This window comes from Pelobates fuscus, chromosome 6 (genome assembly GCF_036172605.1).
Source record: "Pelobates fuscus isolate aPelFus1 chromosome 6, aPelFus1.pri, whole genome shotgun sequence".
Taxonomy (NCBI): domain Eukaryota; kingdom Metazoa; phylum Chordata; class Amphibia; order Anura; family Pelobatidae; genus Pelobates; species Pelobates fuscus.
In genome coordinates this window covers 261331526-261346779 of record NC_086322.1, presented here as the reverse complement: position 1 = coordinate 261346779, position 15254 = coordinate 261331526, and the positions used below count along the sequence as shown (strand labels likewise).

Below are 15254 nucleotides of genomic sequence, written 5' to 3'. Positions count from 1 at the left end.
CTAATGTGTCACTTGAATGTCAATATTAAGAATTTGCAGTCTAATTTTTTAGTTAATTCTGTCAGTATCTGTGCTTAAAGTAAAATTGAGATCACAGATGTAATAAATAATAAATAAATAAATAAATAAATAAATAACTTATGGCAATCGACATTGCCAAATCAAAATCAAACAGTCATTGCAACTGTGCTAATTAATAATTAATTGCCTTGGTTGTTAAGAATGTCAAAATATATGATATATCTTCTACTACAGCAAAACTAGACATAGAGTGTGCAAACTTGGATTCCATTACTGTCCCTCAATTTTTATTATAACAAACATCTGTGCATATGTAACATTTGTGATCTAATCTCTGTAGGAAGATACTAATGCATTTCTCCACTTAATCCAAATTAAAAATACATTTCATCGTGACATTGTAAATGCAAACAACTTAATTAACACTATCATACTTTATATCTCTGTAGCTTTGGCTCATGCCAGCATTTGGAGCTCGCCCACAGCTGAAGAACAACCTGGAGTTGAAATTCTACGGAGTTGTTGTCTGGACTATAATCACCAACATATGTCTACCTTTTGGGATTTTCTATAGGATGCATGCTGCTGCTAGTCTGCTAGAAGTGTTCGGGATGTCTTAAATGGTGCTCTCATGAGGATAAGGGCATATACAGTGTTATAGAGTGAGGGGATGGCAGAGTGAACGCAGGAAAAATGCAATAAATAATGAAAATATAGACAAATACCATTGGATGAAAGAGTGGAGGTATCAGAAAAATCTTGAATAATGAGGACTTGCAATTACTTTACGGATACAAATGCTAAGATTGGTAAATAAAAAAGGGTTTCCCATCATGTTATCATCTTCCTACAACTCTAAGACCAGCACAAGATATTATTCTTCGTATTTATTTATTTTTAAAAAACAAGATTTTCATGAGTATAGTATAACTACAAAGTTTTATTGCAAGTTTTCTTCTGAAAACACAATGGAATGTGAGCAGCTAATAGCAACATATTTCTAATCAGTGTCATGTGCCAAATTCTCCTTCACTGTCATTTACCTCCATTCACCGTCATCCATACTGAAAATTTACTGGACATTAACTGAGCTAAAGATAAAAGCTGGATGTAAAATGAAGGTTGTAAAATGTTGCGTCAATGTGAAAAACAATTATAAATGTACATATAAATTATATATGATATAAGAGTGCAAATGCAAAATGAATGTATGTATAATTTAATATATGTGAATATAAAGATATAGACAGTGCTGTGTTGTGTATGTTTGAAAATATTCAAGTACAAGAGTACTGAAATTACCTTACCAGTACCGGTTCCTTAATAGTGTAAAATACTGATGTGCTTACAACCAGCAAGATTATACTTTTTAAACTGATGACTGATGAAGATATTTTTATGTTTGAAAACAGATAACCCAATACAAATTCTTGTCATCTTTTTTTTTGAAAGGTGTAGCCGTCTGCCTTTTAATAATGTGTCTGTTGCATCATGTGGGTGACCTTAGGTAAATTTATGCATACTCGGCATCTGAATCAAATCCATAAACAATAACTGATTTATCCGCGTAGGAAGTAAGGGTATTGTTTTAAATTCTGAACAAAAACAATTGCACAATCTATCTGTGTTTTGCTAAAATATACATTGGGTTGTATCTTAATACTATATAATTTATGTAATAGAGCTTGAAAAAAGTTCAGCTTTCTACACATTTTTAATTGTGCTGTAAAGTGAGAAAACTCTTCCTTCACCCTGAATTTCTTAAAAGAATCTAGACAGAATTCCATCATTTTGTTGTTTTTTGGTATAAAGAATCTTTTACTCTTCTACTGGTAATATAATTTTCCTGAAGTTTTATTTGATAATTCCTGTACATTTCTGTTAATGAACAGGCCACCAGACAGATGTTTGTATTAGTACTGTATATATTTGTGTAATATTATCATGTCCCTTTAGGAGACTTACCTCTTCTAGCCTTCGTTCATAAAAAAAAAATCATTTATTCCCCTTATTAATTTTGGAGATAGCCTCTGCACTTTTTCCAGTTCAGTAATAGTCTTCTGGAAAAACAGTGCCCAAAACTATAATGCAAGATAAAATATAAAGAGGAAAAGCTGTATTTATAGCATAGTAATTAATAAATTATTTTTTTTTTACTGGCCTTTCCATCCTTAGACTGACATTGTTCATTGTTATCTAGTTCCTTTCTACTAAAATGTCTAAGTCATTCTCATTTAACAAACAAATTTAGGCCGAATGGCGATTCTGAAAAAGAAACGAACACCAAGCCAACACATGAATTAATCCCAATGCAAATGAAACAGGATAATGCTCATGAGCAGCAGGTGGGGGCTCTAAATAAATATAGAAATGAAGTGGTGGATATGTCATTGTACACCCCTTAATTGTTCAGCCTAACCCTACTCCTGGGTGTCTGTTATACGTGCAGAGAAAGCCATTAAGAAATATGGGAGAAACGTTAAGTGATGGAGTGTTAACTGCGATTATTCTGTAATGTTTGCCTGAATCATTTAAACAGTTTGACATCCATAGTATGCAGGGTGATGAAAAAGTACATTTTGTAGATTTCAAAACACCACTGAGAAGTTTCAAAGATACTGAGAAATACTATGCTCAAATGAACATAGAGTGTTGAAAGAGAGTAATGAGACTCCTAGATTCCAAATGAAGGACAACACTAATATTGTTTATTGCTATTACAGCTAAATAAGGCACAGGGTCATATTTACTGTTGTATATTTACTGTAGTAGCCTGACACATGGAAATGCAGATTGCAGATGCCAAAAGAGAGATAATGGTAAACAAACAGCAGATAACGATGGTAACAGACACTCATATGTGTTCAAAATCATTAAAATAATTTTAACTGATATTTAAATCAATTAACTATTCTATAACAAACACACCAATCAGAGAGGGGGAAGGGCAGGTAACCCCAAACAGCAAACAAAGAAATAAAAAAAATTAAAATGGTGTTTTTTTTAATACATTCTGACAAATAAGGGAGTATGAACTGACATGATACCAGTGTGAATTAGAACTTAACTTTTATTATCGCTAATAAAATCAAATCCAATAATATGATCACCTTTAAAAAAAAATAATAATAAAAAAAAATATATATATATATATATATATATATATATATTAAATGAATGTGTATGTACTTCCCAATTGTCAAAGTTACATTCACAGTATAGGAGGTGGTATAATGAAATGTACAATGCTAACTGCTAACTATGAGGTGTCTCTGTCACTTCCTACACCTAAAATAACATAAAAACAGACAATCCCCTCTGATGAGCCTTACTTGGCGAAATGCATGTGTCAGAGGCTCTTAATTGATTTCCTTGTGTTTGATCTCTAACGCTGATATTTTATTTGACTGCAGGGAACCATTGACACTGAAGTGTGTCTTCTTAGTGTTACTAATATTTCTCTATGGGACAAGATCTTTTTTATACTCACAGCTTTGAGATTAATAGGGACTTTTAGATAATATGGCTTCTAAATATAGGTGCCCTTGAATGGCTATATAGGGTGGTATTGTGCAGTCATTTAATTATTTTAACATATGACTGCTTCAACTCAATGGATTTCTCCGCTATTAAATTCACATGCTATTGAGAAATGACAATTATTTATACAAAACCAACATATTTATCAGAGCCTTAAAATAGGAAGCAAGACAAACATTTAATTTGAACAAAACATGTATGACATGTACAAACAGTAAGTAAAGAGGTCCCTGCCCAAATGAGCTTACAATCTAAAGGACCAACTCAATGGGTTAATATCAAAAGGGCTAATGATAAACACTAGACATGTGCAATTTGTTTCGTTCCGAATGCCAATTTGGCAGAATTTGGGAAATTCTGACATTTGGATGCTTCCGAATGTCCAATGTGCCGAATTTCCAAAGTGCCAAATTTTGGAATGCCGAACAGAACCAAATTGCTGAAGTGCTGAATTTCTGAAGTGCCGAAGTGCTTTGGATTTCTGAAAAGTGGCAAAACTGGAGAAGATTGAGGTTAGGGGTTAGGGTTAGGTTAGTAGTTGGGGTTGAGGTAGGGGTAGGGTTAGTGGTAGCGTTAAATGTTGGGCTAGGGGTTGGGGTAGGGTTAGGGGTTGGGGTAGAGTTAGTGGTTGGAGTAGGCTAAGGGCTAGGGTTAGGTTTAGGGGTAGGGTTAGTGGTTGGGGTAAGGTTATGGGCAGGGTTAGGGTAGGGGTAGAGTAACCTTAACCCTACTCCTAACCCAACCCCTAACCCTACCACTAACCCGACCCTAACCCTACCCTAACCCTTCTCTTAAACCAACCCTACCCCTAAACCAACCCTAACCCTACCCTTAACCCTACCCTACCTTAACCCTAACCAAACCCTTAACCTTACCCTAACCCTAACCATACCCTTTACCCTACCTCTAACCCTACCCCATCCTTAACCCTACCCTAACCCTACCCCTAACCCTACCCCTAACCCTTAACCCTACCCTAACCCTACCTGAACCCTTTTACCCTACTCTAACATTACCCCTAACCCTACCCCTAACCTTACCTCTACCTCTAACCCTATCCTAACCCTTAACCCTACCCTAACCCTACTCCTAAACCAACCCTTGTCCTACCCCTAACCTTACCCTACCCCTAACGCTACCCTAACCCTACCCATAACCCTACATCTACCCCTAATCCTACCCTAACCTGACCCCTAACCCTACCTCTAACCCTAAACCAACCCTAACCCTAACCCTACACTTTCCTGAAGTGCCGAACTGAAGTTCCGAAGTGCTGAAGTCCCGAATTTCAGAATGCCGAACCGAATATTTTTTCCATGCTCATTCCTAGTAAACAAAGGGGCAACATCCCACATAAAAAGCAGCTGATGCAGAGATTCACCTAGTTGACAGTAAAGGAATTTGAGTGTTAGCAAGCCTAAAGAAAGTTCTTCATGGCCTCAAGACATCTTCTCTGTAGAGGAAGCGATAAACAATCAATGATGCATCAGTTAACTTTAAACAAGGCTGAAGAATTCTCTGTAAGAATTCTACTAAGTTCATAATTCAAGAATAAAATAGACTTTACTTTCGAAATATTTTTTACTTAAAACTAAGATATTCAAGTTTAGCATGAATTTCTAGGTCACTGTTGTAGAGGAACACAGGTAACCCAACTGGTTACCTCCGCTATTTCCCTTCCTTCAGCTGGTCAGGAAACATTTAAAGTCCAAAGAGATCCATTTCCCCTCATTAACTGGATGACACACAGTCCTGGAGGTACAACAACACTTTATTGCCTACACATGCATAACCCCGTGCAAGGGGTTTCCCACACAAACAGACAAGGTCACATCCCAAGATCCTCCCTCTCACTGGGACCCTAGCACTGGAAGGGAATTTGTTCCCTTTGTTCCTAAAGCCCGCCACTGTGAACACAGGGTTCCCACACTTGCCGCCAGGGGGTCTTCTTCCCAGGAGCCTCTATACCTGGGAGTCCAGGCGTGGGAAAAATGGACCGTCCCTTTGTCTCCCAGGCACAGAAAATCCGACCCGCGGGAAATCAGCTGGTCTCTTTGTCCATGCAAGCACCGACAAGCCTGCCAACCTAGTCAGTGTCCCATTTGTGTCTCTACAAACCTCAGGGAACCTCACAGTGGCGCCTTCCTCGACCAGGCTCCGCTCGCGAGGTCCCTGTTTGAAACCTGGCAAGGGAAGCGTCTTTTTTGGAATACGAATGCTGCCCCTGGACTGTGTTCGACTATACTATATGGCGGCCACCCAGGGGAGCACTCATAAATTACTTCACTTGCAGTTTCACACTAATGTTGCGAGTGCAAACATTCTGATTAATTGGTGTGAATGTTCCAATGAGGGCACCAGGGAGGTCCTGGAAACAATCCATGAATGCTCCCCTTGATGGTGTTTTGTCTGTACGAATGGCGGCCACCAAGGGAAGCACTCATTAACTGTTTCCCCTCGCAGTTTGCAGTTTGACACCTATGTAGCGAGGTGTGAACATTCTAAATGAGGTATCGTGGTGGTCCCTGTTCGGGAGGTGAATGGATTTCCTTCGTGGAAGACCTCCCAAACGGGGAGCGGGCACAATAAATGAAAGAATGGGGAAAACACACACAATATAAAGAAAGCAATTCACGGACAGGCAGTGGTACCGCCACAACTGTAATTACAAAGACATTGCAAATTTACCAAATGCTGTAGAAGGAATGATGATTAAGGTAAATATTGGCAGGTCAGGGGGCAGGACTCGACCACCATGCTGATCAGACGCATGGGACGGGAGCTCCTCACAAATCTTGTATTTCAGCCTTTATTCTTGACACCTGGCGGACATTATTCCTCTGGTGGCTGCCCAATAGCATCTGGAAACGACAAGTATCAAGAATCTTTCTGGGATACTCTTGCTGTCAGCAGCTGTGGGGCTCCTAGAAAATCACACAGCGGCCTTGCATGGTCCCGACTGAGAGTTGCAGCTAACCTCATCGGCGGTGCTGCACTAGGCTGTTGGGGGGCAAGTCCTGTTCCGCCCCTCCGCTGGACCGGTGGGGGTTATCCCAGTCCCCAATGCTGACTTACCGGCACCTTGGCATGGCGCACACCCAAGACCCGCTGAACCGTGCGGCAACACGCTCCTGGAATGGCTGAGGCGCATGGCTCCCATCCCCCAACGCTGACGCTGGGCAGGCTTTTCCACAACATTTGGCTGCAACTTGAGCACAGGATAAACCATCCTGCACCACCACAACAAAGTTCCTACCCACCTCGAGGTCCTTTGAAGGCGTTCACGACTTTGAAAAAATCGAGAGCTCCTACAAACGGCCTACCGTGGTTACCTCCAGGTGTTAGTGACTGGGACGGATATTTGCTCCTTTGGCTGCAGATGTGCACATTACACAAATTGCTTTGTCTGCTCCGTAAATTGTAAGTGCATTTCCTTTTATTCAGCACTTTCTTTTATCTATAGAGAGCACTATGGGCCTTCTCTTGTGCTTTTATTTCATATGATCTACACTGAACATATCGTCAGAGGAATATCCTATATGTGGGGAGTTTAAAACCACTGTATGCTGTTTTAACTTGAGCTGGTTATAGCTCCTGTATATGTTAGTTGGCACTTCTTATCCTTAGTGTTGTCTGTGGCCACATTTCCTAAAGTTACTGCACCATTGGTCCCCTCTGTGTTTCTTCTTTTACATATGCTGATGAGGATTTTACCCAAGACGTCTTGCAAATTTTTGAAGAAAATACCTGTGAACTTTGTTTGCTTGTTTTTCTGGTTTTATTTTACCTTTCCAATTTATTTAATTATTTGTTTCTTGGTGCACCCTGTATTTGCTGTTTTATATTTGTCTACTAGCCAGGGCATTGCAAAAAGATAGACAAAACACGTTCATAGCCAAAATCAAACAAACATCGTGAGAAACATTACATTTGCACCATGACATCTCAAAAGCCTGCCAGGCATACTATACTAAACTCTATAACCTACGCCAAGAACCCCCATCTAGTGCAGAGACAGAACACTTCCTTTGGCAATCCTTCGATTCCCCCATCCTTCCGGATGAATTTATGAATGTGGTGAAAAGCCTGCCAATGGGTAAGAGCCCTGGTCCAGACGTTTTTTCCACAAAATATTCTAAAACTTTTGCGCACACCCTGGCCGTACCATTTGTGTCGGCATTCAACTCACTTACACAGTCCAGGACACTACCAGTCGCTGCGCTCGAAGCCCATATCACCTTCATCCTAAAACCAGGGAAAAAACCCTCAGAATGTGGGAACTATAAACCCATTTCCCTCATCAACATCGATTTAAAATCTTTACAAAGATTTTGGCCACCCGCCTCAGACTCTTGTTGGAAACCTTGATTCACCCCGACCAAGCGGGATTCGTCCCAACGCGAGAAGCCAAAAACAACACAGCCAATGTAATTAATTTAATACAAATGACACACACATCCACTACCCAAAGCCTGATCCTCACTATCGACGCGGAAAAAGCGTTCAATAGAGTGGATTGGACGCTTCTGCTTGAGACATTGAGGAGGCTGGGATTTGGCCCCAACTGGCTAAAGTGGATCTCAGCCATATACTCCAGGCCATTCTCCAGAATCAGAATCAATGGCCAGCTCTCCGGTCAGGTACAAATCACGAATGGTGCTCCCTATCCCAACTCCGATGAATACTGATCTTAGAACCGGGCATTAGGAACATCCAAACATTAGGGGACTATAGGTGGGGAAGCAGAAATATAAGGTCTCCGCTTTCGTGGACGACCTGCTATTTTCTCTCTCAGACCCCAAACAGACCCTACCTCACCTGATTGAAGAGCTCTCTCTCTATAATCGTTTATCCAACTTCAAGGTTAACTTCGCCAAAAGCGAAATACTCCCTCTCCAGATAGAACCCTCCAATCACATAGAGCTACAATCCTCATATCCCTTCCAAGTACTTGGGAGTACACCCACAAAACCTAACCCGACTATATGACTTACACTTCCCCCCTCTGATAGAATCCATAACCGGAGATACTAAAACCTGGAACTAACCACAATTTGGGTGGGTGGCTATGCTGGAACCCAGAGAGTACACTAGAGAGTGAATCATTTAGGTAGAAAATAAACACTTTTTATTACCTGCTGCAGTTGTTAGATTCACCGTCTAGAACTCCGTAGTCCCCTGACTTGGTCCGGAAGGGTCCGATTGTCTGCTCCTGGGTTTCAGTACCAAATTGTTGTGGATAAATAACCTAAAGTATGTTCAAGGGAAACCAGATTGTTGAAATGAGCACTCGGAGAAGCAATAAGACACACAAGGTGGAATCGTAGCAGAACTGGCTCTTTAGTATATAGCAAGATACAGATAAGGATAAGTATAGATAAGTTACTCTGGAAGTCCATAAGCATTTCAGAACACGTGTTTTGAGGGACTTCTTAAACAATTGAAGACTGGGGAAAAGTCTGATGGAGGTAGGCAGGCTGTTCCTATGAATCAGTGAAGAAATGCAAGAGGGGCTAGAGTTGTTTAGACCTTTATAGGTAAGGGTTAGTATTTTGAATTGACACCTATAGGATACAGGAAGCCAGTGTAAGGGTCGACAGAGGGGCAAGATATGGGAGGAGCAACGGGTAAGAAAGATCAACTTGGCGGCAGCATTTATGTGCGTAGGTAGAGGGTAAAAACCTAGCCCTTCATAAACCCCAACCTTTGCATCCAATGAAAACACACCAGACTTGCTTTGGTTTAAAATAGGCGAAAGCTTTATTCAAATATAAATATATAAATCTTTAAACTTCAGCTTTATACCCACCAAGCCCTCTGGGCTCCCACCACGCCCGCTGGGTGTACACATGCCCGCTGGGCAAACAAGCTGTGGCAAACAAAACACACAGACAAACGAACATGAAACAAATAAAGGGAGGGAGGGCGGGAAGCTGTTCCCAACTGATAATTAAGATGGCTGCTATACTGTAAGATGGCAACCTATTTATTGCTGAAAAAAAGGGAAGGCGAGGGGAGGAGTACTGGCTAAAAAAATCTGAAATTAAATAATAGCAGGGAACAGGAAGGGGAGTATTGCCTAACTATAGGAGAAACCTATATACATCCAATATCAACTGAAGTACCTTCGTGGGTACCCCTATAGAAACATCTAGACTCCCAAAATCTCCAATGTCCAAAACCCAAAACAAAATAAAGAAGAGAGCCAGATTCCTTCCCCTCACCTCGATTGCTACCCGTTGCTAGCTTATGAATAAATTATTGCATACTAAAATCACAGAGTGGTGGCTTGTCTAAAGAATAGTATATAGCTGCAGCATCATCCCTTAACTAACTGCCGCCCAGTGGCGTACGTACCGCGGTCGCAGGGGTCGCAGCTGCGACCGGGCCCGGCACTCCAGGGGGCCCGGCCGCCCTGCGGAGCCCCGCGACCGGGTAGCAGCTGCCACGCTTTGCGGCCCCGGCCTGTGCGGCAAACTGCCGGGGCCACATGTTAAGGGGTCCATCGGGTGGCCCATGCTGTCAGGGCCTCCCGATGGACATGGATTGTAAAGGGGCCCGGTCTGCGCTGGGCGCTTTAAGAGCGCGACCGGGCCCCCTGTGATTACATCATCACGGCTGGGAGGAAGTGACCGCACGTCACTCCTCCCAGCATACTGAGAGCCCGCGCGGGAGGAAACCGAAAGGAGGAGGGAGTCAGAGTGGGAACTCTGACTCCCATCAGGCTGAGCCACCACTGGACCCCAGGGAAAGTCACACATGTTAGGAAACATTTTGTGTATTTGTGTGTATGTATGTCTGTGTGTCTGTGTCTCTGTATGTCTTTGTGTCTGTCTGTGTGTATGTATGTCTGTGTCTGTGTCTCTGTATGTATGTGTGTGTCTGTGTATGTGTGTATGTATGTGTGTGTCTGTGTCTCTGTATGTATGTCTGTGTCTGTGTGTATGTATGTCTGCGTCTGTGTATCTGTATGTATGTCTGTGTCTCTGTATGTGTGTATGTATGTGTGTATATGTATGTATGTCTGTGTATGTATGTTTGTGTCTGTGTCTCTGTGTGTGTGTGTATCCGTATGTGTATGTATGTCTGTGTCTTTGTCTGTGTGTGTGTGTGTGTGTGTGTGTATATCTGTATGTATGTCTGTGTATGTGTGTATGATTGTGTGTCTGTGTCTCTGTATGTGTGTATCTGTATGTATGTCTGTGTATGTATGTGTGTCTCTGTATGTATGTGTCTGCGTGTGTGTCTCTGTATGTATGTGTCTGTGTCTGTCGGGGGTGTGTGTATGTGTTTGTGTCTGTATGTATGTGTGGGGGGGGGCACAGTCAGGGGGGAGTGGGTTTGGGTAGGGGGGCCCACGGATCAGTTTCGCACCGGGGCCCCATGGAGTGTGTGTACGCCACTGCTGCCGCCCACTGCTCTAAACTGTCCTGACGCGCATTTCACCGAATAATGGCTCTTCCAGGGGACTAGCATGTATTAAAATGACATCAGGAACACCGAGCAGCCAGATAAATGGACCACTTTGGGCAACAGCTGCTCCCATCGCATCCGCAGGTACTAAATCAATGGACTTCTGCAACCACTGGCAACCCGGGGTTGCTAATATTACAACGGATGCTCTTTCTTCTTTTCACCCAATGGGGAGACCCATAAGTAAGGGATTGGCAAGGCCATAAACGGGCCACCATCCCCACAAGCGACACTTCCTTATTGAGCTTATTGATCCTGGACCAACTTGAGATTCTGACACATCCCAGGAGAATCCCTCACCCGGTGCGTAATCCAAAACCCACCACGAAACCCCCCAAGGAGCAGTTTAGTTGCCCTGCGGTTCCTATAACAGCTTAGTAATGGGAGCATTGGGCCTAAGTCCACCGGCATCCTCCCCTTTCAAGACCACGGTATCCCCACGCTCCCCGGCTTTACCTCACTTTAAACAGCAGGAGGTTGAGTGAGAGCCCCCACACATAGAGCATTTGTGCTTAAACTTACAACTGGCCCCCATTTGCACTGGCTTTCATTGGCAACAGCAACCAAAGTGCTTGGGTAAGGCCAACGAGGTGGGGTGCCCCACCGTGCCAACCCCTGCCCCAGAGAAAGGCCGACAGACCACCCTGATGCGAGACTGGGCGAGTCATAGACCAATATCCATTTGATCCCAACCCATGAATGGGCGAACTGCCAGCCGCTGGCGGAACTGTTCATCGTAACGCAGCTCAATCCCCCATATACCTGACATGCCTTCCATATGGTATCCTGGTAACAAAACAGGGCCAAGCATTTGTCCGGCGCCTTCTCCCCTATAACACTGGCCAGGATCGCGAAGGCCCTAATCTAATTTCCAAATGTAATGGGAATCATCCGATACCTGAACTTGTCTATATCCTTATCGGAGTTCTTGGACTACTTCTCAGGAGGGGGCAAGTCCTCTTGGCGCAAATGCAAACCCAGAGGGCCCGACCAGCACATATAGGCCACCTCATGAGCATCCGGTATGACCTCCACACTTGGCAAACCAACTGCAGACGTGGGAGAGTCAGGGACCGCTGGGGATGAAGCCTTCGCTGAAGTAACTGGGGAAGGGTCCCACCTCGCACTAACCTGCTCGTCCAAAGAAGGGACCGCTGAATTCCATTCCCAATTATTAAAGGTCCCTCAAACACCCCAAAAAACAAACTCCAGGCCCCAGAACCGCCTGGGCCTGTCCCTCCACCAATGCAGAACCGGACTCACTGGAGGGCATGGAGTCGATTGGAGTAGCGGAGTCGTAACCAACGGAGGCTGGGCTGGAGCTGCCACTTTAAATAGGAGCGATACTGGCATAGCACACAATGAGGTCACGGAGGCCCCGATGCCTTGGTAGTGACAGAAGCCCGCAAGGGAGGTGAACCGAGTCTTGCGGCTGCAGACCAGCATATCCGTGAAGCCAGGCCTGCACTCCTGCTCCAGGGAGGGCCCGTAGCTTCCCCTTGAGGGGCAAAAATGCTTCCGTGGAGACCAACTAGAAGAGAATTACAGTAATCCATGTGGAAATTTACCAGAGCATGAGCAAGCTCCTTGGCAGCATCTTGCGTGAGAAAGGGGCAATTGCAGGCAATGTTTTAAGGTGGAATCAACAGGTTTTAGCAACATACTGGATATCAGGCGCAAAGGTGAGGACAGGATCGAAAATAACACCAAGACAATGGGCTTGCAAGGGCAGACTGATGCAAGTACCATCAACTTGCAGGGAAAAGAGGAGGGTCAGCATTATGAGGAGGAAAACTAAGAAGCTTCATTTTAGAGAGATGAGATTTAGAAAGTGGAAGGGCATACAATCAGAGATTAAAGAAAGTCAAGCAGTGACACATTGTAGGACCGTGGGGGAAAGATCAGGGGAGGAGAGATATATCTGGGTGTCATCGGCATACAGATGTTAGCATTATCCAAAGGAGTTAATGAGTTTGCCAAAAGAAGCAGTATAAAGAGAGAACAGGACGAGAGGAGGAGGTGTCATTGCAAAAGGAGACACTGAACAAACGTTTGGAGAGATAGGAGGAAAACCATGAGAGGACATTGTCACAGAGACTGAGGGATTGACGAGTTTGGAGAAGGATCAACAGTGTCAAAAGCGGCAGAGAGGTCAAAAAGAATTAGTATGGAGTAGTGGCCTTTGGTTTTAGCTATAATTAGGCCATTTGTAAGTGTAATAAGAGCAGTCTCAGTAGAGTGGAGGAGGCGGAAGCCAGATTGAAGAGGATCGAGGAGGGAGTTGGAATTTCAAAAGTGAACAATACGAGTAAAGACAAGTCTTTCTAGAAAAAAGCAGGGATATGGGACGATAGTTGGAAGAGGAAAACAGGTCTAGGCATGGCTTTTTTAGGATGGGTACGACAGTAGTATGCTTAAGGGGAGCAGGGACAACAACAGATGAAAGAGAGCAGTTGAGGACATGTATTAAGCATGGTACAAGACAAGAGCAGAAAGATCTGCTAAGGTGGGGAGGTATGGGATCAGGCAGACAGGTGGTGGGACAAGCGGAGAAGCGCAGCCACTTCCTGTTCTGTAGCTGGGGAGAAGGCCTGAAGGGTAGGGAAGGTACGGTCCATGTGTGGTTGAGAGAGAGAGGAGCAAAGGGGGGAGAATTATTTCCTTAACTGTTCAATCTTGTTGGTAAAGTAGCATGCAAGGCTATTGGCTGAAAGGTTAGTTTGGGGGATGACTTGAGGTTGGTGAAGGAGAGAGCTGAAGGTATTACAGAGATGCCTGGGATTCGGTGAGCATGAACTAACGAGAGAGGAAAAGTAGGATTGTTTAGCAAGGGTGAGGGTTGTGCTGTATGAATGATATGAATTTATAATGGAGGAAGTCTGACAAGGTGCAGGACTTCCTCCGGCAGCGTTAAGCTGAACGGGTGCATCTCTGCAGGTAGCAGGTCGCCTTAGTGTGCCATGGTTGGAGGCACACCTTCCTTGAGGTGCATATTTGGAGTGGTGCTGCAGCATCCAGGGTGTAGGTGAGGGTAGCATTATATGAGAAGGTAGCCAGAGACTAGCATGATAAGGTAGGGGTGGATGGGAGTTTGGAATGGACATCAGCTGAGAGTTGCTGGAGGTCAATAGAATTCAGGTTCCTTCTGAGTTGAGGGGGGTTAGGCTGAGGATGTTGGGTGAGGGGGCTCTCAAGAACAAATAATAAGGTTGGTGGTGAGGTGGTGATCTAAAAAAGGTAATGGAGTGTTACGGAGCTTAGAGATAGTGGATGCATTAGAAAAAATAAGATCAAGGGTATTGCCAGCTACATGTTTGGGAGTGTAGGCCACTGAGATACGCGAAGGAGGGAGGTAATAGAAACGAGCTTGGAAGCTACTGAGGTCAAGAGTGGGTTAATGGGAATGTTGAAATCCCGGAGAATTAGGGAAGGAATATTACTTGAAATAAAGTAGGGAATCCAAGCAGAGAAATGGTCAAGGAATAGACCCAGCACCAGGAGGGGGGGGGGGGGGGGGTAAAGTGAAGACCACCAAAGGTTAGTGAGGCAGGGGTATCAGTATCAAAGGGAGAAAGGCATGTTTCTGTAAGTGCAAGTAAGTTTAGGGAGTATGGGATAAATAGGTCATGGATGGAAGTTGATTTAATGATGCTGCACAAAGAGCATGCATTCCAGAGGGCAGCTTTAAAGGATGAGTTATAGTGAGAGTTGCATGTAATGGATATCAGATTATTTCTGGTGTTAGCACAAGGTAGGTTAGTAGAGGAGGGACCAGAGTTTGGAGAGACAACACCAGCTGCCACAAGCAGGAGGATGGAAAGGAAGAGAAGGTGAGAGTAATATTTAAATGTCTGCGGTGAGAGCTTGTATTTAGAGGATTTAGGAGGTTTTTTTGGAGAAAGGCTGGATAGGTACGAGTATAGTGCATGTGATGAATACAGAGATGAGGGAAGTAGAGAGGTAGAAATGAAGATGGTGTCAGCAGGAACAGGTAAGTAGAAGGAAAGAGATATTTAATAATGAGAGAAGTAAGGGATAAAGCGAAAAATAGAAAGGAGAACATTATTAGGAGAATAGGTGCTTTGTTTTTCAGATAGGAAGAATTGAGCAGTTACAATTGTAGATGAGGTTAGATGGGTGAAGGGTTAAAGGTATTCATTGTGGGAGTAAAGATATGTCAGGCATGGAGGGATTGATGGACATGGTTGGTCAGGTAATTT

At 43.6% G+C, this 15254-nt stretch overlaps 2 protein-coding genes across 2 annotated transcripts in view; one reads left to right on the top strand and one right to left on the bottom strand.

Moving 5' to 3' along the window:
- LOC134565778 (proton channel OTOP2-like) overlaps positions 1 to 1176 on the top strand; it is a 32880-nt gene extending 31704 nt beyond the window's left edge. The window contains exon 6 of the mRNA XM_063425426.1: positions 471 to 1176. Within this exon, the coding sequence (XP_063281496.1) occupies positions 471 to 641 (171 nt within the window). The 3' untranslated portion in view covers positions 642 to 1176. The remainder of the gene's footprint in view (positions 1 to 470) is intronic.
- Positions 1 to 15254, bottom strand: part of USH1G (USH1 protein network component sans) — a 784266-nt gene that overhangs the window by 284875 nt on the left and 484137 nt on the right. The gene's annotated exons all lie outside the window — the stretch shown is intronic.